Source organism: Macrobrachium nipponense, chromosome 3 (assembly GCF_015104395.2).
Source record: "Macrobrachium nipponense isolate FS-2020 chromosome 3, ASM1510439v2, whole genome shotgun sequence".
Taxonomy (NCBI): domain Eukaryota; kingdom Metazoa; phylum Arthropoda; class Malacostraca; order Decapoda; family Palaemonidae; genus Macrobrachium; species Macrobrachium nipponense.
Window position 1 is genome coordinate 27,726,455 of NC_087202.1, and position 25,372 is coordinate 27,751,826.

The 25,372-nt window shown below is 39.3% G+C and overlaps 1 protein-coding gene across 8 annotated transcripts in view; it reads left to right on the forward strand.

The window, feature by feature from the left end:
• LOC135221671 (longitudinals lacking protein, isoforms H/M/V-like) overlaps positions 1-25,372 on the forward strand; it is a 196,436-nt gene that overhangs the window by 164,281 nt on the left and 6,783 nt on the right. For 6 of the 8 annotated variants that reach the window (XM_064259387.1, XM_064259388.1, XM_064259386.1 and 3 more), the window contains 2 exons: positions 3,250-3,440; positions 3,749-3,899. The exons of 1 other annotated variant lie outside the window; for it this stretch is intronic. In XM_064259387.1, coding sequence (XP_064115457.1) covers positions 3,250-3,440; positions 3,749-3,881 — 324 coding nt within the window. In that variant the 3' untranslated portion in view covers positions 3,882-3,899. The remainder of the gene's footprint in view (positions 1-3,249; positions 3,441-3,748; positions 3,900-25,372) is intronic. One more of the 8 variants, XM_064259389.1, reaches the window with a different exon arrangement.

Consider the following 25,372-nt stretch of genomic DNA (forward strand, 5'->3'; position numbering starts at 1 on the left):
TAATATTAATATAACTAATTTAAAATTTCATATGTGATAGTATTTTAAAGAAACACAATAATATATTCATTTCACTCTTTTAAATAAGGATATCTCTCTCTCTCTCTCTCTCTCTCTCTCTCTCTCTCTCTCTCCACACGAGATATGTATGTCATAGTGGTAACTCTCGCCCTCTGTTTGGGCTGGAAGTTTATGTATACAGTATATCTTTAAGGGCATTACTACATTTTATGGTAAAATAATATACAATACTAGATTTCAAATAATATCAAGTTTAATGAGATTCAACAATAACAATAACATTTCTCTCTCTCTCTCTTACTTATGTATGTTTATTTATTTTGTAATATAAAGAAATTATTTACCTTATAACTAATTTTCAAATATTAATAAGATTAATAAAAATAATAGCGTCCCAGTTTTTTTATCCACTTGAGGAGGAAGGAGGAGGGAGTAAAGACAATTTGATATATACGTATGGCGGAGGAGAAGGAGTCGGAGTCCAGGAGTTATTCTCTCTCTCTCTTCATTATTATTCTCTCTGTCTCAGAAATAATTCATAATTTCACTCTTGAAGGTCAGATCATTGATTTTTGCCATTCAGTGCTCTGTCTCTCTCTCTCTCTCTCTCTCTCTCTCTCTCTCTCTCTCTCCTCTCTGTTATTGGCTGTAGGTATATATTTTTAATGGTAAAAAGTTTAAGATGAAGTTGATATTATGATAATATAACCTCGAAGATTAATACAGTAATAGGTTAGTAATTTAAGGTATATTTGAAGTAGGATGTTATTTAAGGTAAACATTTGGTATCTGAACTTTCATGATAGGCAGTTATAAGCATTTTTAGTGGTGGTTCTAACTATTCATGGGGGTGTTGGTATGCATCCCCGAAGAATACAGGGGGAACACTGTACCTTGAATAGGCTATTTATTATGAATATATGCCAATCAATCATATATAAGGCAAGAATGGTTTTATTACATTTATTGTCAGTTTATATCATAATGTGAGTCTTTTCATGTATGTTGGTGGTTATTGGACTGTGGCCAAGGCTTAGCCTACTGATAAGCATCATATGCACAACACGGACAAGCCCGTGATGCTGCGATTCATACCAGCGATATAGACTGAGAAGTGCTCCAAGGAAAAACCCATGGCTAACTGAACCTGTGACTCAGGGATGTCCCACAGTGTAGTCAGTTGACCACTGCTCATTTGTTTTGTTTGTATGGTGTTTTTACGTTGCATGGAACCAGTGGTTATTCAGCAACGGGACCAACGGCTTTATGTGACTTCTGAACCACGTCAAGAGTGAATTTCTATTGCCAGAAATACACATCTCTCACACCTCAATGGAATGCCCGAGGTGGTCGGCCAAGACCATACCGATCACGCCACTTAGGTTTTTCAAGCACACTTTTCTTGAGGACCCCAGATCGACCAGTCATCTAGGTAGGCTATTAGTTGTAGCCCTGATTTCTCAGAGAACTACCCCTACTAATTTTGTCAAATTCCTTAGGGCAATGTTTAGCCCACAGGGCATGACTTTTGAACTTTTACATATCTTTCCCTATCCGGAGCTGTAGGAAGAGGGGGAAGGGAATTGCGACAGAGACGTACCAGTATGCATCTTTTAGATATACGTATATACGTATCCAGTTCTCTTTTAGAATAATTGAACGTATTAGGGTAACGGTAGTTATCCGGAAAACTTGGTAAACAATGTGCTTGTTCAATGATCACTCTTCGTTTGGAGGAATCAATCCTTGTTTGGGGACACTAATTGAAAGAGACGTGCTTGGTGGCGAATTTATGCATATTTCTCTGTGGCTCCCATTAACAGGGCCTTTCTGCATGTAATCTTCCAGAAAGGGGTCTGATTTTTTTAAGAGCCCCTTTATAGGAGAGGTGAGACCATTTCCACCCAAGCCAGTTTAAAATTAATACTGTGTTCCCAAGGGGGGAGACTTCTATTGCCTGTGATGTCATTGAAGTCGACCCACAACCATACCATTCCTATTAGTATCTGTCTTTCTTTGTCTCTGCCCTTGATAGGCATTGCAGGTGTTGGTGTTGCTTTTCTTTTTCTCATAAGAGGGTATTTGGACCTTCTGAAAACTATTTCTTTGCTGTTGTTGTTTTTGTTCCTTTGTGAGGTGTTTTCCCTTCTGACCACCTACCTGTCTTTGAGGAAAAAACTTTTGGGGTGACTGAAGGCTTACCTTTATAAGTAAGCCTTTTTGAGTTGGGTAATGGGAAATTCCCTTTTTTTTTTTCAAAAGAGTACTCTGTACAATTCTGTTGAGTTTTTACCACAACACTCCTCAGAGAGGTCTGTTTTTATTCACCCTAAAGAATATATAACCTAGGTTATAGGCTAGACAATATCTGCTACAGCCTAACTAACTTATTCTCACAGAACCAATGTAGATTGTAGGCTATTGCTGACATCATTATCTAAAAGGATTATCTATAGTATTATATTATTATTAATAATTGTGAAACATTTCTTTATATAAAACTCCCAAATAGAATGATAAATTCTTCAAAACAATTTGCCCTACAAATAACAATCATAATCGTGCGAAGCGCTGACATGTGCTGGCAAAAATGCAGGTTTACTGCTTTTCACAAACAATAAAATCATTGTTCCACAGTCTAAATTAATTTTTAACTTTAACTTAAAATTATGCACTTAGCTTTCATCAGCTTAGATGTTTCTATGATCCATGGTAATGAAAAGCAACGAAATTTTGCGGAAGCAAGGCCTGGTTTGACCTTGTTTACCGACCAGAAAAGGAATGGCTTCTTGGTCTGTTTTTGGTTGCATGTTAATAATATGACGTTGCATGTGCATAACCACTTCTTCCTGCTGGTTTTGACGTAAGTAAAGTGGGTTTTGGCAGGCATTTGCTTAGGATAAGAGAAAGTGCCCTCTTACAGAGTCCATTTATACTCGATCACGTGTTATATCGTTTATCATTACGGCACAATAACCGGCCACAAGACCAGCTAAAAGAGATTTCTTTGGCATTAGTCTGGTCACCATGGAGCTGTGGATAGACCATGGAAGGGTAATTCTTGAGGACGAGGACGAAACAGCGACTATGCTATCAAAATTATTTATTAGTAAATTCATATTGAACTCTACTAAAACTTTCCTTTTCATAATTTTTTGTAAGGCAAGAAATAAATATTGCAGTAGAATCAATTTGGCATTTTTCTTATAAACTACATTGTAATTGCAGTTCCCTCGCACACATGATGCCCTGCCAGTCAAGTTCAGAACACCTTCACAAAGAAAAACTACTCTTAGTACATTCACTAATATTGTTGAAGGTGAAGCTGCAGACCTAGCAAAAGATTTCCAACGGTTTTTGTTTGCAAGCAACTTGATAGAACAACTCTGCAAAGGAGTGAATAACATTGGGAGTATCAGGTAAATCTTGGTTTCATTCGCTAAACAGTCAATAATTTATGAATTTCAGCATTAGCAAAGTCGATAGATATGCAATATAGGTTAGTATAAGAATTTAAGTTTGTGAGGTAGAGCTAGTTACAGTGAAATTCATTTATGTTCTTGAGGAGTTAATCACAGACAAAATTTCACTTTAATTTAGCCATCAAAACTCTTTCAATAAAACTTCTGACTTGCCTTGACAAATTATTTTCGTACATTTGACTAGAGACTAAAATTTTTTGTAAAGCAAAGATTATTCATATAATTTCCATTCATCTTTTTTTCAGTGAAGTTTTAGATCAAATGCTGGACAATTTGGCACATGTTGATTGGCTTATTAAATTCAATTTGCTCACCCATGGTAGTGGGCTGATGTTTGTTAAAGCAGTTCTGCTCTATGTTCGTTCTGCAGCCCATTAGACCTGCAGCTTTTTCTAGGTATGCAGTATTTACAAAGTTTTTGTAGATTATACTAATGATGCTTTTCATTGTTTATTACATTAACTTGTGTATGGTAAATTTAGGATATATTTTACCTCCAGTAAATTTTCATCAGTTATAGGATTTCCTACCTTATCACATAGGAAAACAAATCAGTTCTCTTTACCAAACAATATGTACTTGTATTTTCATGGTAAAATGGTACACCAGCAAAGAAGTTGGCAAGCTTCAATGATTGAAAGTAAACGGTAGAAGAGAGACCTATGCAATATCTGTCCTAAAAGTAGTCTTGGACAAGTAGTAGTAATATTTTCAATACACAAGTTATATAAAGCCAGTGTAAGTGTTGAAATATGTTGCAGTAATCCAGCGAATTTCAATGTTTACACCAGCTTTATATAATTTATGTAATGAAAACATTAATAATTGTACACAACATATTTAGGTCAGTAATTGTACTGTTCTACTGTGAAAATGGAAGTATTGTCTGGTAAACAAAACTGATTTGTTTTCTTGAATGATTACTGCCCATGTGGACATAAAGGGAAATGAAGATGCTGCTGAAGCAGCCAAGGTAGCTGATACTATCACCAGATCAAAAACAACCTTTCTTGTTAGTGAATATTTACCTTTTTTTAGGAAATGGTAGATTTATGTAGTTATGAATAAACAATAAAACAGACCAAACCCATTACTATCATATTGTGGCATCTTTCAAAGCACAAAAAAAGTATTTCAGTTTCATCTTTGAATTGGTGAAAGTCATTTGATTCATGGAGATTTAATGAATAACTTACATTGGAAAATATATAATTATATTTTTGTAATTTGGTAAGGTTCGAAACGTAAAACAATTGGTGTCTTGTTGGTGGGAATTGATAGTTGGAGCAACCAAGTAACAAGCAAAGCAAAACTGAAGTTGGAGTGACCCAGTAACAAGCAAAGCAAAACTCAAGTTTTGTTTGGTCGGTATGAAGTGTGTTTTAGCAGTCTTCCACCAGACACCATGGACCAAGCATTAGTTCCCAGCATTAAGAAGCGCCTGTTTTAAATATTAATGATGTTTTGTTTTTTTTTTTTTTTTTTTTTTTTTTTTTTTTTTTAAAAGAGACAATCACCATTTACTTAGTATATAACTTGTGCATCAAAAACCAATGGCTTCCTAAGCATGTTCAAGACCAAGTAATTTCTCCCAAGATCATGCAGCAAGTCTACCCCCACTGGACAGTTGAAGAAACTGGTAAGCTCTAAAGCACTTGAAATCTGCCTTACTTGACATCAGTTGCTTAATGGACTGACGATATTTTCCAAAAAGCCTTTGATTTAAATTGGTCAGGAAAAATGATTTTGAGAGACAATGTTAGTATTATAGTAATGGTTTACTAGAATGTGGGATTTAAGCTTTGATGCTCGTAGCCCGTACTGCCGTGATTTAATACTAGTGGTTGTACGAGATGATTGTATATTTGATGGTTGTGGCTTAGATTGTAGGATTAGATAGTCTCATCTAATGTTTATGTTTGCTGATTGAATGTTTGTGTTTAGATTCAGTTAGATGGACTTAGGCTTTTGACCGGGGGGGGGGGGGGGGGGGGGGGGGGGGGGGGGGGGGGGGGGGGGATTGCCCAGGTTTGCTGAACTGTAGTCAGTTCTTGGGACTCAACTCAAGATTCCTCCCTCCAACCAGTGAAGTCTTCCTATTGCTAAAGGACCCCAGGGTTTTTGTATTATCATATAGGAATAAATCACAATTTTTAAAAGTAAATTGTATTTTTCGTAACTATATAAACCTGAGGTCCTTTACACTAATTGCCCACCTTATGCACCCCTCATTCTGAAACATGGCCCAAAAGTAATTGGAGTGTTTATGTCTGGGCAGGCGGGTCTCCAAGTCTACTGGGTGATAGTCATTGCCTAACCACCTTGTTCAAGAAATTAACAGCCATATTCCAGCTACGCCACAAAGTAATTCCTATAGTATACCTTAGTTTAACCAGACCACTAAGCTGATTAACAGCTCTCCAATGGCTGGCCGAAGGATTAGATTTTTTACATGGCTAGAACCAGTTGGTTTCGTAGAACGGGACCTGCAGCTTATTGTGGGATCCAAAACCACATTATATCAAGAAATGAATTTTTATCACCAGAAACAAATTTCTCTGATTCCTTGTTGGCTCCGAGCGGAGAATCGAACTTCGGACACCGGATTGGTAAGCAAGCACGAAAACTACCTGTCCAACAAGGAACTAATTTCTATAGTAAAGGACCTCAGGTTTGTATAATTAGGAAAAACACAATTTACTTTCAAAAATTGTGATTTTTCCATGTTGTGTATCTGATTATTTACTTTTTTATTTTTACTGTGGAAACCTCTCTGGAAGGGCAGCTTGTTACTCCAATAATTATTATTTAGCTCTTAACAGTGTGCTTTTTAAACTTTCGAAATGTTTTGGAAAGGCATTATCAGATATTTAATCAATAGAAGTTGCTTGAAACATGGATAATGATGTTTTAAATTGGTTTAACTATTGTGAAGTCATAAAATATTACGGCTTTGGCTTGATGGGTCAGTTCCAAGTATACGTTCCTTGATTTTTATATCTTGTAATATTCTTAGTCGTCCAAAGTAGCACATATCACAAATTTTTTATAGATTTGTATTTTCCTAACATACAAACCTGAGGTCTTTACATTGGGAGTTTCTCCTGTGCTTAGCTAGAAACCAGTTATGAGAATTTAAAATGTAATACAATCAAGGTATGGTGGTGTAATACATGCGTCATCCAATTGGGTCAGCGAGTGGGCAGAGCATTACCTCACTTGCCCCAAAGTTATCCTCTGATGCATCATTGATCTTCCAGCCCAGGGAAACTAAATGAGGGATGGCTTGAGGTGAGCCATTAAGGTAAAGACCTCAGGGTTCTGTTAGAAAAAATTATAATTTCATAATAAAAGTAAGGTTCGTATATTCTTACAAAGTATTTACATAGCTATAGTAGGTGACAAGCCCAGCACACTAACGGGAGTACTGGGAATGATTAGACAATCTCATTCTGTTTGTGCCCTTATGCCCATCTGAGGGGAGGAAGACAGGCAGTGATTCTGTAATTACTTGGTAAGTATATAAGAAACCTAATTTATTCCTATACAATATACAAGCCCTTGGGCCTTTACATTAGGAATTGTTTATGGAGAAGCTGGAATACAGCCATTAAAACTCTTGAGCAAGTTGGTTAGGCAGTAACTACCTGCCCAGATGTAAACATTCCACTTTGCTTTTGCAGACATGTTTTTGTGAGCTCTTCCCTGACTGTTGTTAAACTTGTTTTTTCCCTGTGGGATCTTTTCTTTTATTGTTTCTGAATATATTTTGAATATACTGTCTTTGGTATATTAATTACAAACCCACGATTTGTGATAGGCTTGCAGACCATTTTCCACTAGTGTGTGTGTCCCAGGGTTGGCGGCCAAGGGCGTAACATTCTCCCCATCACATCCTTCCCTTAGATAAGGGCGTGACAATATATTTGTTTGTGATGCTACTCTTACCGCTTGCGCTGTCTGAGAGTTTACCAGGAAGAAAACTGAAGAGCCTTCACCCTCAGTTTTCTCTCCCAGTATTCTTTCCTTTCTGTTCGCCCTCTTTTGAGGAGGAGGGGGGAGTTGCTGGCTGGTTGGCGATGGCTGACTATTTTCTCAGGGGTCTCCTCCAGCTTCAAAGGGCAGTACCCTTCAGAACGAGAAAATCTCTTCTTTTATTAATTTAATCTTTAATTTCTTCTTCAGGTTGATAGTATGCAGTCATAGGACATAGTAGTAGATATTTGGATATCTCACTGTTGGTTATCCTAACCTTAGTGAGTCCACCTGTGACACTAGTATGTGTGTGTGTGTGTGTTGTGTCATGTCCCCTCTGCTGTTCCTTCTGTTGGATCACTACTGTTGTCCTGATGACCAGTCAATGGGCAGCTTCTGATTTTATGGCACTAATACAATTAAGCGCCATAAAACCAGATCACCATTAACCAAGTCTGCTGATAACCATTGTACCATTGTATATGAAATGCTAATGTTATTAATACATTACGAATGTTTTCAGGCCTAAACGCCAGAATTTCCTTTAGTAATATATAAAGTAAGTATGTAGTTAGTATTCAATTACGGATAGATTGTTTTCACGAAAGTAATCAGTAACTGAGATTACCCATAGGTGGCGGCATCTCGCCTGTCACTTACCAATTCCTCCCACCTCCCAAACGACACCAGTTCCCTACTACTACCCCTTCTATATTAGTCATTTGCTCTTCGTTCTGGCTCTATCACTTCCTTCCCATGCCTTTGGCTGTATGTATTTGATTATCATGAATTTATCAATGTAACTGAATTGGAGGAGGTGGCTACTTGTCCCTTGATTCTTCTAGACAAAGGTCACTGTCCCACTCCCCTGCTTCAGGGGAGAAGACATACTGGAGGTCCAAGGGAGGTCAGGGGGTTACATACAAGTAGTTGCCCCCTCAGTCAAACCTGTTGTCAGTCACAGGTGTCGACAGACAGCAGCTGGAAAGGCGTCTTTCTGGATGTGTGTTAGAGGAGGTGACTATCTGGCCCCTCAGATCCCTTAGACCTAAAGTCACTGTCCTGCTCCTCCGTACCAGAAGAAGTCAAAGGGAGTCCAAGGGGGTTGCCCCCTCTTTCAAACCTGTAGCTTCTCCAAGGTATCGGTAGACATGCCTTATAGGTTTCGACAGAACGCCACTGAAAGACATATCTTTACGTGCACAGTTGTCGTCCTATTCCAGCGGTTTGTCACCTCGTGGATCATGTTGATGGAGTGATTCTTTGTTCTCTTGACCTCTGAAGAGGTATTCTTCAGTCGATGAAGCCTCATCCCATTGCAGTCATGCTTGTGCGACTCCTCACAGTTGATGTTCGACTCGTGACTCAGCTGATGCGACTAAAGGGTCTGATGGGGGTTTTTCCCCCTTGGTTGAACTTGTAATGCGTTTATAGATTTCGACTGGATGCTACTCGAAAGGTGTCTAGTGAGTGGTGCTCAGTGGTCATCAGATTCAAGAAAAGTTACTTATTTTTCTTAATTAGTATTAATATTGAACACCCTATGCTAGTGCCTAGATGGTCAAAGCATCATAAACAACCTGTTGCTTCCAAGCTTCCAATAGCCAGTCCTCTTCCAGGCATTCAGAGGATCGCAGCCAGGTGTGTCGACTCTCCCACCCTCTCATATATTCTCTTAACCCTCTTACGCCGACTGGACGTATTTTACGTCGACATATTTTGTCTCCCGTGTCCGACTGGACGTATTTACGTCAACTTACAAAAGTTTTTTTTTCTTTCTTCCGGAAAAAAACATACTTATAGGGCCTACCAGCCTAAAACTTTTGAATCACGCGCCTTGGGGGATGCTGGGAGTTCACGGATCAAGGTGTTGTTTTGTTTACAATCGTTACGCAGGCGCACAAGCGCGAATTTCTTTCTTGCCGCACTAAAAAGTATCTGTGACACATCTTGGAAATTATTTCGTCACTTTGACATAATTTTTGTACCATTGTAAATTAGCCGTTACATGAATTATTATACATGAAAATGTGCGCATTTTTATGTAGAATACAACAATAAAATATTCATGATTGTAGCTTTTATCAGTTTTGAGATATTTTCATATAAATAACGATAATTGGCAAAATTTCAACCTTCGGTCAACTTTGACTCTACCGAAATGGTCGAAAAATGCAATTGTAAGCTAAAATGCTTATATTCTAGTAATATTCAGTCATTTACCTTAATTTTGCAACTAATTAGAAGTCTCTAGCACAATATTTCGATTTATGGTGAATTTATGAAAAAACTTTTTCCTTACGTCTGCGCGTAACTCTTCCGAGAAAAATCATACATGCGATTGTGGTAATGTTTGCACCATTTTAAAAAAGTAGCCATTATATAAAGTTTTATATATGGAAAGTGTGCAATTTCATGCACAATACAACTAAAAAACAACCCCATGGTTGTAGCTTTTATCAGTTTTGAGATATTTTCATATAAATAACGATAATTGCCAAAATTTCAACCTTCGGTCAACTTTGACTCTACTGAAATGGTCGAAAAATGCAATTGTAAGCTAAAACGCTTATATTCTAGTAATATTCAAGCATTTACCTTCATTTTGCAACAAATTGGAAGTCTCTAGCACAATATTTCGATTTATGGTGAATTTATGAAAAAAATAACATTTTCTTTACGTCCGGGCGGTAACTCTTCCGAAAAAATCATACGTGCGATTGTGGTAATGTTTGTACCATTTTAAATTAGCCATTACATAAAGTTTATATATGAAAATGTGCACAATTTCATGTAGAATACAAACTAAAAATAATTGAATTGTTGTAGCCTTTCTCATTTTGAAATATTTGCATATAAATCAGATAATAGAAAAAAAACCACGTTCGGTCAACTTTGACTCTACCGAAATGGTCGAAAAACGCAATTGTAAGCTAAAACTCTTACAGTCTAGTAATATTCAGTCATTTATCTTCATCTTGAAACAAATTCGAAGTCTCTAGCAAAATATTTAGATTTATGGTGAGTTTTAAAAAAAATCTTTCCGTCCCTCCGCGCGTGGATTCTCCGCCACAAATCTCCGAAATACGTACGTCCCATTCTCGGAATATTTGCTCCATTTCATATTAGGCATTTCATAGAGTTTTATATATTAAAATGTGTGCAATTTTATGTAGAATAAAACGAAAAATATTTGAAGGTTGTAGCTTTTCTTATTTCTGAAATAATTGCATATAAAAATATTAATATAAAAAATTCGATATTCGGTCAACTTTAACTCGTCAGATATGGTCGAAAACTGCAATTGTAAGCTAATACTCTTACAGTATAGTAATATTCAATCATTTGTCTTCATTTTGAAAGAAATTGGAAGTCTCTAGGACAAATATTTAGATTATGGTGAATTTTTTGAAAAAAGTATTTGTTTACGTCCGCGCGTTACGAATTCATGCATTATTTTGTGGTAATATTTTCTCTGTGTTGCTTTTATCGTTTTACAATGTGTTATATACCAAAATGATCACAATTTAGTGTACATTACAACGAAAAAAAGTAACTTGTTTACTTAAACCGTTTTGCGCACAGCGTGATTTGAATACAATTATATATGAAATTTTGTTTTTGCGCTATCATATATCGCATTATTTATATATGATAATGATAATTTTTTTCATTTCTGATGGTTGCATACATAAACTTCAGGCAATGACAAAAAAAGGAGCCAAAAATGAACTCTTAATCTTGAAAACTAAGCGCGCAGTGAGTTTTTGAAAAAAATATTTTTTCCGCTTCGCCGCGCTCACTCCGAAACCCCTCCGGCACACAGGAGACAATTTTTTATTTACCACTCCAGCGTAAGAGGGTTAAGGGGGCCGGCCGGCTAATGCCATTCTTTAAGGACCAGGACTTTGATATTCCTACCACTTAATAAGGTGACTTGGACATCTCCAAACCGCATATGATTTTCGCCTCTGACCTTCGGTTTTGTGACGCCAGGGCGATTTATCCCGAAAATAACCATTTTTCAAATTCTATCTCCTCCCGTGATTGGTATTTAATATTAAGACCTGGGATTACTACCATATATAGACCTGATGTAGACCTCCAATCAAATGAGTTTTTTTTTTTTTTTTTTTGTTTTTTTTTTTTTTTCTAAGTCATTTTTTTTGCTAGATATGAATTTTTCATTATGGTAAAAAAATAAACCCTATAAATTAGGAAAACAAAATTTATTAAAAAAAAAAAAAAAAAGTCGAAACAAAAATTGGAAAAAAGGGCTTCATTTGATTGTTCTATAACATCTTTCTGAGTTATATACCAAATTCCAATGTCCATAGCTTTAAAAACTAAGTGAGAAGCTAGATTTTGAAGGTCAATAACTATAGTTTGAGATACGGGCGTTCAAAGTTTTTTCTTCGTATTTTTTATAACGACAATGTTAATAAAAATAATGATTCTTATGAATGTATATTTTTTTTTTTTTGTGTATTAATAAATCAAAACTATATTTAATCATAATGAATCATAAATGATGATCCCTTTGCTCATATATCGTAGCTTGGGTGGCACTGCGTCAAGGCCAAGACGGGGCGGCACTCCTTCCTACGCAACTCTCTCTCTCTCCTTCACTAGCTCGGCGGCTTATTACAGCGAATTTTCTTCTTCTGTATGTTACCTAGATGTTTTTTCCTAGTATTTTCCATTTTGCATGATGAAATTCTTGCCGAGACAAAAATAAACAAATGTAAATGCAAAGAGAATGTCAGAGGTGAAATTCAAAGTTGTTCTCTCTTTTTACCAAAGACAATGTTAATAAATCATGATTATTATGAATTTCATATTCCTTTTTGGTGGGATTAATAAACCAAAAACTATGTTATTTATCATAAATTAAGATCCCTTTGCTCAAAGATTGTAGCCTTGGGGACAGTGTGACGTGTGCTTCAGGCAAGACGGGCGCGTTTACTTACTATGCAACCCTTCCTCTCTCTCTTCGTTAACTATGCCAATATCACATATATTATGACATTCTGTAATCATATTAGAGCGAATTTTCTTCATCTGTATGTTAGCGAGATGATTTCCTTGTCTTTTTCTCATTGGCATGATGAAATTCTTGCCGAAACATAGATAAGCATATGTAAAAAGCAAGCGAATGTCAGAGGTGAAACTCGAACGTGTAGTTTACTTGACGTCTGTGCTCCTACTGATCATGTTGAACTTGATACTTCCCTCTGCGACCCACAGAATCTCTACAGATGCCATTTCTCACAATTACTTCGCCACTGGAATTCAGTCCCTCAGCAGTTATCGCTTGATAATGTCCTGTCGATCAGGAGGAAACGTCGCGTTAGAGAGAGAGAGAGAGAGAGAGAATTGTATAAGCCCCAATAAATAAATCAAATGACTCAACTGAATTTTACCATGCCCTTTGGTGCGTTGCTCGCCAATCTAAGCAACAACGAGAAAGCCGTCATCAGAAGATAGAGAAGACCTCTTTATAAGATTAATAGTGCTGAAGCAGCAGTCATTTTTAACAAAACATGTCTACGAGAGGGTCTCCTTCCGAAATTTCTTTGACAATAATTATCAAAATTTACGATAACGGAAGAAATATTGCATTTTCTTGTATGGACGAATGTTTTAGGCTTATTGAGTTATGTTTACTAATTACCCTGTAACTACGAAAGTAAGAGGAATTTTGACGAAATATTTCGTATACGTATTCTCAATTGCCATATGAAGCCACATGAATTTTTTCATGACTGCATTTTTTGCCCTATACCACCATATATAGGGGTTCCGGCCATCCCCCTTAAAGGTGGAGATACCGACTTGTCATCCACTGAAGAGAAAGTGGCTCAAAACTCTCAGCAAAAATAGGTAAAAATAGCGAAAGGAATCTTAAAAAAAAAAAAAAAAAATCTATAAATGAAAAAAATTTCAACTTAAAAAACACTTCATATAATGAAAACATAACCTTGTCCCAATATAAATAGTTTTTAGATTAATTTTTACACTAAAATATAAGCAAAAAAATTGCTCTGAATTATGTTAAATACAGATAAATAAATCCCCATCAGCTGATTGTTTTTCCAAACCAAAAATATATTAACACTATAATAACTGTACAGTAGGCCCCCTGTATTCGCGGATTTCTCTCTGGACCATATCTACCCATTTATTTGCAGGGATTCGCCCATTCGCGGGATTTTCCGACGAAAATACTCACTTATTAGTGTATTTTGATGTTTATTTTCATGACTAAATACATTTTTATGATACAAAAATGATTTACTAATTTTCAAATATTAATTTTGATTAATACTGCATTAGTAAGTTTAAATGATATCACATAATAAAAATAATAATTCTCTCTCTCTCTCTACTACAAAGATGTATGTTTTTTTTGATTTTTATGATAAATAAAATGATTTACTATTTTCAATATTAATATTAATTTATATACGCAATAATATCAATTCATTAAAGAAAATACCATAGTGAATTAGTAAGATTTTAGTTTATAAATTTTAAAAAAATTGTGGAAGAATGAAGGAAATCCCAGTCTTTCCTTCTTTCTAACTCCAGGTACTAAAAACTGTCAGATATATCATGTATGTGACAGGAGGGGAGGAGCTGTTGTGTTGTTGCCATCAAGTGCTCAGGAAATTTCCCCCCCCCCCTCTCTCTCTCTCTCTCTCTCTCTTCTCTCTCTCTCTCTCTCTCTCTCTCTCTCTCCAGAAACCAGTTTATTGGTCTGAGACTTGAGATTTTTTATAGTACTTGTACTATATGTTTTTAATACTTTCAAATAATAATAATAATAACTGTAATTACAAAATTCAAATTATGTGATAGTATTTTAAAGAAATACAATACTAATCTATCCATGTCACTTTTAATTAAGGATAAATCTCTCTCTCTCTTTTGCCACACAAGATAATAATGTCATAGTGGTAACTCCCTCCCTCTCTCTCTCTCTTTCTCTCTCTTACCGAGATGAAAAAATTTGTATGGTACTAGTATGTAAAATGTTTATTGATAATTTATTTAATAATAATAATAATAAAACTGTACTTACAAAATTCATAATGGTAGTATTTTAAAGAGATGAAAATGACCTTTCCATTTCACTTGTAAGGATAACTCCTCTTTCTTAATGAGATGAGAGAATTTTTATGGTAGATGCATGTGTTTATTATATTTTCAAATATAATAATAATAATAATAGTAGCAAATAATAATAATAATAATAGAAGTAGCAATAATACGATAACTAATTTCAAATTAAAATTAATCCCTTCGTCTTTTTCTGTATCAATTTCCCTACCTTTTCGTAACTCCAGTGACGCTCGGAGCTGGGAAAGTAACAATGCCATACAATGGTCAACGAATTTAATGGTTTTTATGTAATCCTCTCTCTCTCTCTCTCTCTCTCTCTCTCTCTCTCTCTCTCTCTCTCTCTCTCTCTCTCTTACTGAGATGAGATCATTTTCATGGACATGTATGTAATAAGTTTATCATTAATATTTTCCAATAATACTATAACTGTAATTACAAAATTCATATGTGAGTATTTTAAATACAATAATCATTCCATTTCACTCTTTTAAATACTGTAAGGACAACTCTCTCCACAAGATACTTGTCATAGTGGTAACTGTTCTCTCTTGGCTGCAAGTGTATAAGTACGTATGTAGTATATAACTTTAAGGGTACTAATGTTTAGGATTACTTTGAAATTATATTAATACAATCTCTAAGATTAATACAGTAATATGATAATAATTCAAGGTAAATTTGATGCAGGATGTTACATAAGGTATACATTTGGTGTTTCTATTTCTTCCTTCTTTTATCTCTCTCGCTCTCAGCAAAAGAATTGATAGACAGACAAACATAATTGTTCAGTCCTCTCTTTCTCTATTCTCTGGAGAAGTATATGTATTTATGGGAGGGGAAAAAAAGTGTTGCCTACAGACGTTCATTTCAATCTATTGAAATCGTAAGGAGTTATTCTCTCTCTCTCTCTCTGCTATTGGCTGTTTATATATTTCTAATGGTAAAATGTTTAAGATAACTTTAAAAGGATATTAATAATATAAATTCAATGGTATATTTGATGTAGGATAATACTATAAGTAGACATTTGGTATTTGAACTTTCAAGATAGGCAGATATAGGTATTTTTAGAGGGGAGTTCTAACTATTCGCGGGTTTGAGCTATTTGCTTGGGTGTCTGGTACACATCTCCCGCGAATACAGGGGGAAGGGCACTGTAATTACAAAATTCATATGAGAGTATTTTAGAGAAATGCAATAATCTTTCCATTTTCACTCTTTTAAATACTGTAAGGACAATCTCTCTCTCTCTCTCTCTCTCTCTCTCTCTCTCTCTCTCTCTCCACACAAGATACAAATCTTGGCTGCAAGTGTTAGAAGTAAATGTGTAATGTTTAAGAAGACTTTGAAATTATAATTATTAATATAGTCTCAAAGATTAATACAGTAATATGATAATAATTTAACGGTAAATACATTTGATGTAGGATGTTACATATGGTATACTTTGGTTTGTTGTAATTTTGTCCTTGTTTATCTGTGTGTGTGTGTGTGTGCGCGTGCGTGCTGTGCACAGAATTGATAAGTTGACAGATACTTGTTGTTCAGCCCTCTCTAGAGATTAATTTACATTAAATAGAAGCAAGAAAATAACTAAATTGAGTTAAATATGGCAAAAAAATAAGCTTACCTCTGTCAGGTGATTTTTCCAACCAAATCATGATTGGTTTGTATTTTTTAATAGAATAGTAATATAAGACTACATACAGTATTATTGGATACAGTAAAGTAAAGGATAACTTGTTAAAAAGAAGCCAAGGAAAAGATGCACATCCGTCAAGTTTGTATTTCTGGGCTCAGCTCGTGTCGGCCTATGAAAGATATCCTTAAATATCATTCTTTCTAGGTAAAATTAGCCTAAAATTACCAGAGAAAAAACAAATTAAGAAAGAAAATGTCAGTAAAAACTGCACTCGCTCACTCTTAAAAAGAAGTGTCGGTAATGATATAGGGGCGAGTGTGGAACACTACCACGAGACAGACACCAAATTAGAACTTCCTATCAGAATCCCCCCAAGAGAGAGCTGATACCAACGGGCGATGCAGCCTCTACTACTACTACTAGAGGACGCCACGGACAGCAGCGCCCCTAGCGGACATCCTTAATTTTTAGCGCTAGCAACAAGTCGCCATTTTTCTTGTGCTGTGCTTTTTTGGGATTTATCCTTGTAATCTACGATGGAACGCTCTGCAATTGCCACGGCTAAGTTAAGTAACTCATAAGTAATATTTTACCACAGTTTTATATCTCCGGGTACAGTAATTTTCCTCTTAATAGGTCATATACGGTTCCCCGGTTGTCTCGTGGCGGCCATGCTGCCTCGTAAGAATTCCCGGTCCTCCCATACTGGGACCTTCTTATACTTATGGGCTTACTTTATCACGTTCATTGTCTTACATCGAGTTTTAGCTAGTTTAGCCCTCCTACCATTCTCTTAGCTTGGTATTTAGGGCTATTATTTTATTCTGTCCCAGCATCCCGGCTCTTGCTCTACATCGGCTATCGCTGGCTCCGAGTAGGCTTCTGTTTCTTGGAACAGTCTGCCTCCTCCTGGGATTCTTTCTCTTTTACTAAAAGTGTCTCTTCCCCCTTTTTCGATGTATATATTTATTTATTTAGGTGTTAGGTAGCCTAGGTGCTTGTTCCTTGTATTGGTACAGCTTGGTTCACGTGGCCCTCTCACGGTTGTGTTGCTCGCGGCCTAGGCCACTTGCGGTCACGTGTTCCTTAGCACCTTACCCTGCCCCTACCCTCCCTTTCTGGTATAGGGAGGAGCTGGGGGACCCCTTGGTTGTTATAACAACCTCAGTCGCCTTCTCTCATCCTCTCGGAGGTGACCAAGGGTTCCTTCCAGCGGGGGGTATAGGGCGACCACTCATGAGGTACCGGGTCTCCATGCGGGTAGTTGGTGAGTGGGGAGGGGAGTAGGCCATCCCTCCCCCCCTTTTTACTCGCTCCCGCCGTGTTTCGCCGAGACTTCCTCCCCCCCTCCCCAGTTGCTCAGCCACCTCCCTTGCTATACGAAAGGAGCCTTCCGTCGCAGCCGGGGCACCTTTGTTTATAGGTTACTGGCTCCGCTAGCGGGCGGGGTGGGTACTACGAGTGGTCGGTTGCTTGCCTACTATATCCTTATATCTCTCCCCCGCTACCGGAAGGGAGCTTACTCCTTACCTACGCACTCTTCTAGTAGACGGGCGGAGAGAGGTTGTTTTATTATTTTTAATTTTATTTTAAGGATATACCCTAATTGTACGTTATTTTACAATGAATTGTGTATTATTATTATTATTTTATCAACCATCCCCGCCATTTTCCGTCGTGGTTTCCATTACCACCACTCCTGGTTGGTTGTCTTTTGTGCCTCCGCCATCAGCGGAGCCATAGCCTAGATACCAACCTAGTTACCACACGTATTTTGGCGGGGCTCTGGTTTAATCTAACTTTATCGCTCCGGCACCAGCGGAGCATATGTTAGACTGTAAGTGTTACTTGGTACTCATGTACTTTTCCACTTACAGGCTACCAACTGCCAGGTCCTAGGGTGTAACGCGACGCTGTTCGACCCCTGTGGACATGATGAGTGCAGGTCTCACGCCCCCTGTGCCACGTCGTTCAACGAGACGATCGTCTGGCACCCTGAAGCCTGCGCCATCTGCTACGACCTGGTCGGTCAGCTGGGAGATGGGGTAAGTCCACTATAGGCTTACTTATCATTTTACTAACAACTTCTAGTCATAAGTTTGTTAACCCCGTTCCACCATTGGCAGCTAATCTCACCTTTCTTTCAGGCTACCGGTGTGAGGGATGTCGCCCTCGCCACCCTGAAAGCGTGGGTGGGCGGCTTTGGCAAGAACGCCGCCAAGGGCCAGCCCTACATTTTGGACAGGAAGCTGGCCGTCCAGATCTTCCCCGCGGGCAAGTCGACGGGTTATGTTGACCCCTTGTCCGCTGCCCCGCTGATAGCCTCCATCCAGCAAGACCTCCAGCAATCATTTGGGGTCGTAGCCTCCCAGGAGTCGGTCCCGGACGTCGCTGCCTTGGACCTTAACCTTGAACCTATGGCGGTAGGGGGGGAGGATTTGTTGGTTGAGGTAGGTATGTCGAGCGCCCAAGGTCTTTCCTTGGGTGCTCCTGGATCTTCTCCTGTCCCCTCTTCTTCCGCTTCTTTCCAAGGCTTTACGGGATCTGAGATCCCTATTCGCTCTCCCGCTCTCTCTGTACCTCCTAAGGAGAAGGGAAAGAGAGAACCGAAGACTCTAGCCAAGACGACTTCTAAGAAGTCGTCTTCGTCTTCTTCGGCTAAGAAGTCGTCGACTTCCTATGCCGATGCGGTGAAGGCAAAGCCGAGCTCTTCTCAATCAAAGAGCTCCAGAAGCAAGGCTTCGAAGGAGAAGGCTCGCGCTCGACCCGCCGAGTCACTGCCTTCTCCCGCCTCCACCGCTTCCACTCCGGTTACGCGGTAGCGGTGGCAGGCACTAGCACCTTCGATCCCTCTACTTTCTCAGCAGGGGTGATGGAACAGGTGGGCGTGCTGGTAGGCTCGCAAATCTCCGCACTGGGGACACGGTTCGAGCAGATGTTTGCGCAGTTATCAAACAGTCTGTCTCAATCTGGACAGTCAATCCAGGATCTCTCTAACAGAATGAGAGAAAATGAGGACCGAGTAGCTGGGCTAGCTCAGGTTCCTCCCCCAGTCTCCCCAGCATCTAGCACGGGGACTTCTCAACTCCCGCCATATGACTCCTTGCCAGCTTTCTCTATGGAGAACCCATGGAGAGTAGCTGCCTACGCTCCGTTCAAAGATGGAATGATCTCTATCTCGGAGTGTGGAACTCGAAGGATTGAGGACTTCGAGTTTTACCCGCCGGGTCTGACGCAGCCTTTCATCGGATATGCTAGACTGACGCAACGGCTCTGACAGGGAGACAAGATCTCTAAGAAGTCGGTCTATACAGTAGAGATCACGCTCAGCGGGAATGGGTTCACTGCCTTGAGGACTGGGAGTGTACAAACACGAAACTCCAGGCCTACAAGAGTCCCTTCACTATTTTCGCGACGGAAGAGGAGGTTTCTCTTGCCGTTCGCCCACGAAATTAGTGGAGAAGTCCCTTCAGGCAGTCCTCAAGGATGAGCCCATCCCACAGTTGAGGGAGGCGGAGTCTACTTCTCCGCTCTTCCCGGCCTTCGGAGAATTGTGGGAGAACTTGCCAGCTACGTTCACGCTTGGTAAGCTCAAACCGGACTGCGCCAGGACCAGTTCGGCGAGAAATTACCTAGGCTGCCGGATTCCCTAATCCAGGCAGAGTTTCGATGCGCGAACTAGGTTTGCAGGTCCCTCAATTCCCTCATAATAACGGAAATGGCTGCCCTTTCTTACGCTACGGAACCACTGTTCAAGATTCTGGCGAAATCTCAGTTTCAGACGGTTCTAACGGACGCTTTGACTTCTTCCAGGCTAGGAGGAACTGCCGGAAGCATGTCTTACAAGAATGCACCATCAGGCATGAGCCTAATAGACTCTTGGCGCCAGCATGTGGGGAGCGGATCTCTTCCCAGAGTCCGCAGTGAACGAGGTACACACGAAGCTGCTAGACTCAACCAGAGCCTTAGAGCTAGGTGGGGTATTTCCTCAAAGAGGAAACAGGAATCCGATTCCCACTGCTGGTCAAGAAACCGAAGAAGGCTGGTAAGAGGTTCCAGCCATACAAAAAACTCCAGCAACAGCAGCAATTTGTGCAGGCGGTCCCCCCGGTTACCCAACAGGGACAACCTGCCAGCTCGAAGCAGAACCAGCCTATCCTCCTGTTGCCCCCGCAATCTCAGCCATCCACTTCCTACGCTATCTCGCCGGCCTTCAACCCTACATATGAGACTCAAGGCTACACTCAGCCGAGGGTAGGGCGAGAGGTTACTTTCGTCAGCGTGGCGCAGGAAGGGGTACGAGGAGCAGGCAGTTCAGAGGAGGGGCGTGGTGGCCAACCCGCCCATCAACAATGAGGCTCCCCAGGTAGGAGGGAGGCTGTTCCTCTTCCGCCACAGGTGGGGATTCAGCAATTGGGCACAGAGCATAGTGTCCAAAGGATTAGGCTGGAGTTGGATCAAGATCCTCCTCCAATCAAATCATTTCATCAGTTGCCGTCAAAGGAATTGACAGATTACGCGGAAGAACTCCTTCAGAAAGGAGCTATTGCGAGAGTCAAACATCTAAAATTTCAAGGTCGCTTATTCAGCGTGCCAAAGAAAGGCTCAACAAAAAGAAGGGTATCTTAGATTGTCAAAGCTAACTCTTTCATTCGCTGCGACAAGTTCAAGATGCTTACCCTCTCGCAAGTAAGGACCTTACTTCCGCGTGGAGCCGTCACATGCTCCATCGATCTTACAGACGCATACTATCATATCCCTATAGCCAGGCACTTCGCCCATTCCTAGGGTTCAGGCTAGGAAATCAACATTCTCATTCAAAGTGATGCCCTTCGTCTGAATGTAGCCCCCAGGATATTCACGAAGATAGAGAAGTGGTTGTACAACAATTGAGAGCTCAGGAATCATGGTAGCAGCATACCTCGACGATTGGTTGATCTGGGCACCAACAGTCGAGGAATGTCTCAAAGCCACAAAAAAGGTAGTTCACTTTCTGGAACATCTGGGGTTCCAGATAAACAAAACGAAATCCAGACTTACTCCGGAATCTCGTTTTTCAGTGGCTAGGAATCCAATGGGATTTGTCTTCTCCCACAATCTGTCAATTCCAGTGGTCAAACGGAAGGAAATAGCAAAATCTGTCAGGCAATTTCTCAAATGCAAACAACGTCAAGAAGAAACCAGGAGAGAATCCTAGGGCGTCTCTTCAGTTTGCTTCGGTAACAGATTCCTTCTGAAAGCAAGGCTGAAAGATATAAATCGAATTTGGCGGTCAAGAGCAAACTCCAAATATCGAGACAAGTTGTCAGTAATTCCACAGATCCTCCGCAACCAACTACGGCCTTGGTCAAAAGTAAAGAACTTAGCCAAGAAAGTACCCCTTCAATATCCCCTCCCACTGTTAACCATTCACACGGATGCATCCCTGTCCGGGTGGGGGGGATACTCCCAGTTCAAACAGGTTCAGGGGACTTGGTCAGTTCAATTTCGCCAGCTCCACATAAACGTGTTGGAAGCAATGGCAGTATTTCTTACTCTGAAGAGACTGCTTCCCCCGAAGAAGTCTCATCTCAGGCTAGTTTTGGACAGTGCAGTGGTAGTTCATTGCATCAACAGAGGAGGGTCCAAATCCAAGCATGTGAACCATGTCATGATAGCCATCTTTGCATTAGCAAACAAACACAAATGGCATCTGTCTGCCACTCACTGGCAGGAGTAAGGAATGTGATAGCAGACGCCCTGTCCCGGTCAGTTCCTCTGGAATCAGAGTGGTCTCTGGACGTCGGGTCGTTCCAGTGGGTAAGCCAGAGAGTCCCAGGTCTCCAAGTGGATCTCTTCGCCTCACAAGCGAACCACAAGCTCCCTTGCTATGTGGCCCCCAACCTGGACCCTCTGGCTTATGCCACGGACGCCCTGTCGTTGGATTGGAATCAGTGGAGGAGAATTTATGTTTTTCCTCCAGTGAATCTTCTCTTGAAGGTCCTAAACAAACTAAGGTCTTTCAAAGGGATAGTAGCTCTGATTGCACCGGACTGGCCCAAGAGCAACTGGTATCCTCTTCTTCTGGAATTGGTCTCCGACCTCAACGGATCCCCAATCCCAAGCTATCACAATCAGTACAAATGAGGACTGTGTTCGCTTCCTCAGGAACTCTCCAGACCCTAACTTATGGACTCATGAAGTTGCGGCTAATAAAGATGCTGACATTGATCCACAGAATATTCTCTTCCTAGAATCAGATAAGAGAGAGTCAACCATTAGACAATATGACTCAGCTGTTAAAAAATTAGCATCTTTCTTGAGGGAATCGAACACTACAACCATGACAGTTAATTTGGCTATATCCTTTTTCAGATCCTATTTGAAAAAGGTTTAGCAGCTAGCACGATTACCACTCATAAATCGGCTTTGAAGAAAACTCTTTCAAGTAGTTTTCAGATAGATCTGACTGATTCTTATTTCACATCTATCCCTAAAGCCTGTGCTAGACTTAGACCTTCTCAGAGGCCTACTACAGTTTCATGGTTCTTAAATGATGTCCTCAAACTAGCTTCAGATACTGACAACTCATCTTGTACATTCATAATGCTCCTGAGGAAGACATTATTCTTATTAAGCCTAGCCTCAGGAGCTAGAATTTTCAGAACTGTCGGCTCTATCCAGGGATGCGGGTCATGTGGAATTCCTCCCATCAGGAGAAGTTCTACTTGCTCCGGATCGTAGCTTTTTAGCCAAAAATGAGGATCCTCTTGCAAGGTGGGCTCCTTGGAAAGTTATCCCACTTCCACAGGATCCTTCTCTCTGCCCAGTATCACTCTTAGAGCCTTTCTATCTCGTACTTCTTCTAGATCCTCAGGTGCTCTCTTCATGAGAGAAAAAGGTGGTACTTTATCAGTAAAAGGCATTAGACAGCAAATCCTTTACTTCATTAAACAAGCCAACCCTGAGTCATTCCCAAAAGCACATGATATCAGGGGAGTAGCCACCTCCATTAATTATTTTCAACATATGAACTTTGAGGATCTTAGAAAGTATACTGGATGGAAATCCCCGACAGTCTTTAAACGGCATTATTTAAAGTCCTTGGAATCTTTAAGTTTTCAGCAGTAGCAGCGGGAAACATAGTTTCCCCTGATACTGTATAGTAGTGTAGTTTAATCCAGGTCTCCTTTCTACCTACATCAGCCAACATGCCTCACCCTATCGCCAGGCTACTCAAACATCATAGCCTTAGCCGTTGAATCATATAGTGGATTGTCCCCTTATTTTTTTGCTAGGGACATCCACATTTGTACTATAATACTCAGTGTATACCCTTATTTTTATGCTAGGGTAGGACACAATATGTTTGTATATATTCACCATTTTTGTATTATAATGAACTTCAGTCACAATGTGTTTATATATTTTGCACTATTTGTACTAATGATGGATTTCAGTGTACCTACCATTATTTTTTATGCTAGGGTAGGGCACATGAATGTGTATATCTTGTAATTTTATTAAGTAAATCCCTTTTTTCTTTATATTCATGCAGCTCTGTAATTTACTGTAATTACCATTTAAGTACTTTAAGTTTACTAACGTTCTATTATTTTACTGTTTAATATAAGTTAGTTTAAGTGCTTAATCTGTATGCTGTAATTGATTTACTTATATTATATCCATCATTTTACACTGTTTTTCATTGCTCCTTTTTTACCATCTTGTCTGTTTCTCTGGTACTCTTTCATAGGCCGACACGAGCTGAGCCCAGAAAAGGGATTTTGACGAAGGAAAAATCTATTTCTGGTGTTTGGCTCGTGTCGCCCTATGAAACCCCCCCTTGATGGTTTGTTTTCCCCCCTTGCAGGACAAGATGTATTTAGCTGTTTTAATTAAGGATGTCCGCTAGGGGCGCTGCTGTCCGTGGCGTCCTCTAGTAGTAGTAGTAGAGGCTGCATCGCCCGTTGGTATCAGCTCTCTCTTGGGGGGATTCTGATAGGAAGTTCTAATTGGTGTCTGTCTCGTGGTAGTGTTCCACACTCGCCCCTATAATCATACCGACACTTCTTTTTAAAGAGTGAGCGAGTCAGTTTTACTGACATTTTCTTAATTTTTAATGTTTTCTCTGGTAATTTTAGGCTAATTTTACCTAGAAAGAATGATATTAAGGATACTTTCATAGGGCGACACGAGCCAAAACACCCAGAAATAGATTTTTCCTTCGTCAAAATCCCTTTTTGAGGCGGTCTCTGCACTTAGAGAAGCCACCAATAACCAGACAACGGTTGCTATAAATAAACACAAAGGGTAAACCCAGTTATGAATATTGAACAAGCACTGTAAAAACAATGGTAATGGGGGCTGCCTGTATATAATTACTGGGTAAGTCTCATAATACAAAAATTATATTTTTATAGTAAAATAAGGTTTTATATATATTTTAAAATAGTTTTTTGTATATACTTACCCAGTAATTATAAGATCAGAGCCCACCTGCCTCCTTCTGATGGAAATTATGCATGAAACAGAATGAAGTGCCTTCCTCTTTTACTTCTCAGTTTTCCTGCTAGCATGCTTGCTCAGATCAAGTCCTTTGTGAGGGTACTAAAGCCAAGCCCTGCTGCCAGAGCTTTTTCAGTAATTGGCTCCTCAAGACTGTAGACAAGATCACTCCTCTATGCCACCTTTAGTGAAATGTCTACTAGTGTCTTAGAAATTATCATTTACCACAAGAAATCAGGGTTTTCTTACTCACTTTGGTTGGCTTGCCTCTCAAACATCAGAAAGTGGGAGTTCAATGTTCTTATGCAAAGAAATATAAATAAATGTCATCCAAAGAATGGCAACCTCAAGATTCCCAGTGGTTCAAACTACATGAAGTCTCCAAGTTTACTTATACTAAATGAAGTTATTGCCTCCCAACTGTAAAGAGACACCCTCATACAAGATTGCTATTAGCAAAGACTATTTCAATTGCCAAGTCATATGGGGTTTAAACTTAATACATACAATCTGACAAAAGTCTTTATGTATTCACATTGAATTCAAACCATTGAATTCAAACTGCCCTTTTATTGTCTCTTTTACAATACAGATGGTCCTGAAAACTAACCACCAAATGAAGGTCAGTATTATCACTCAA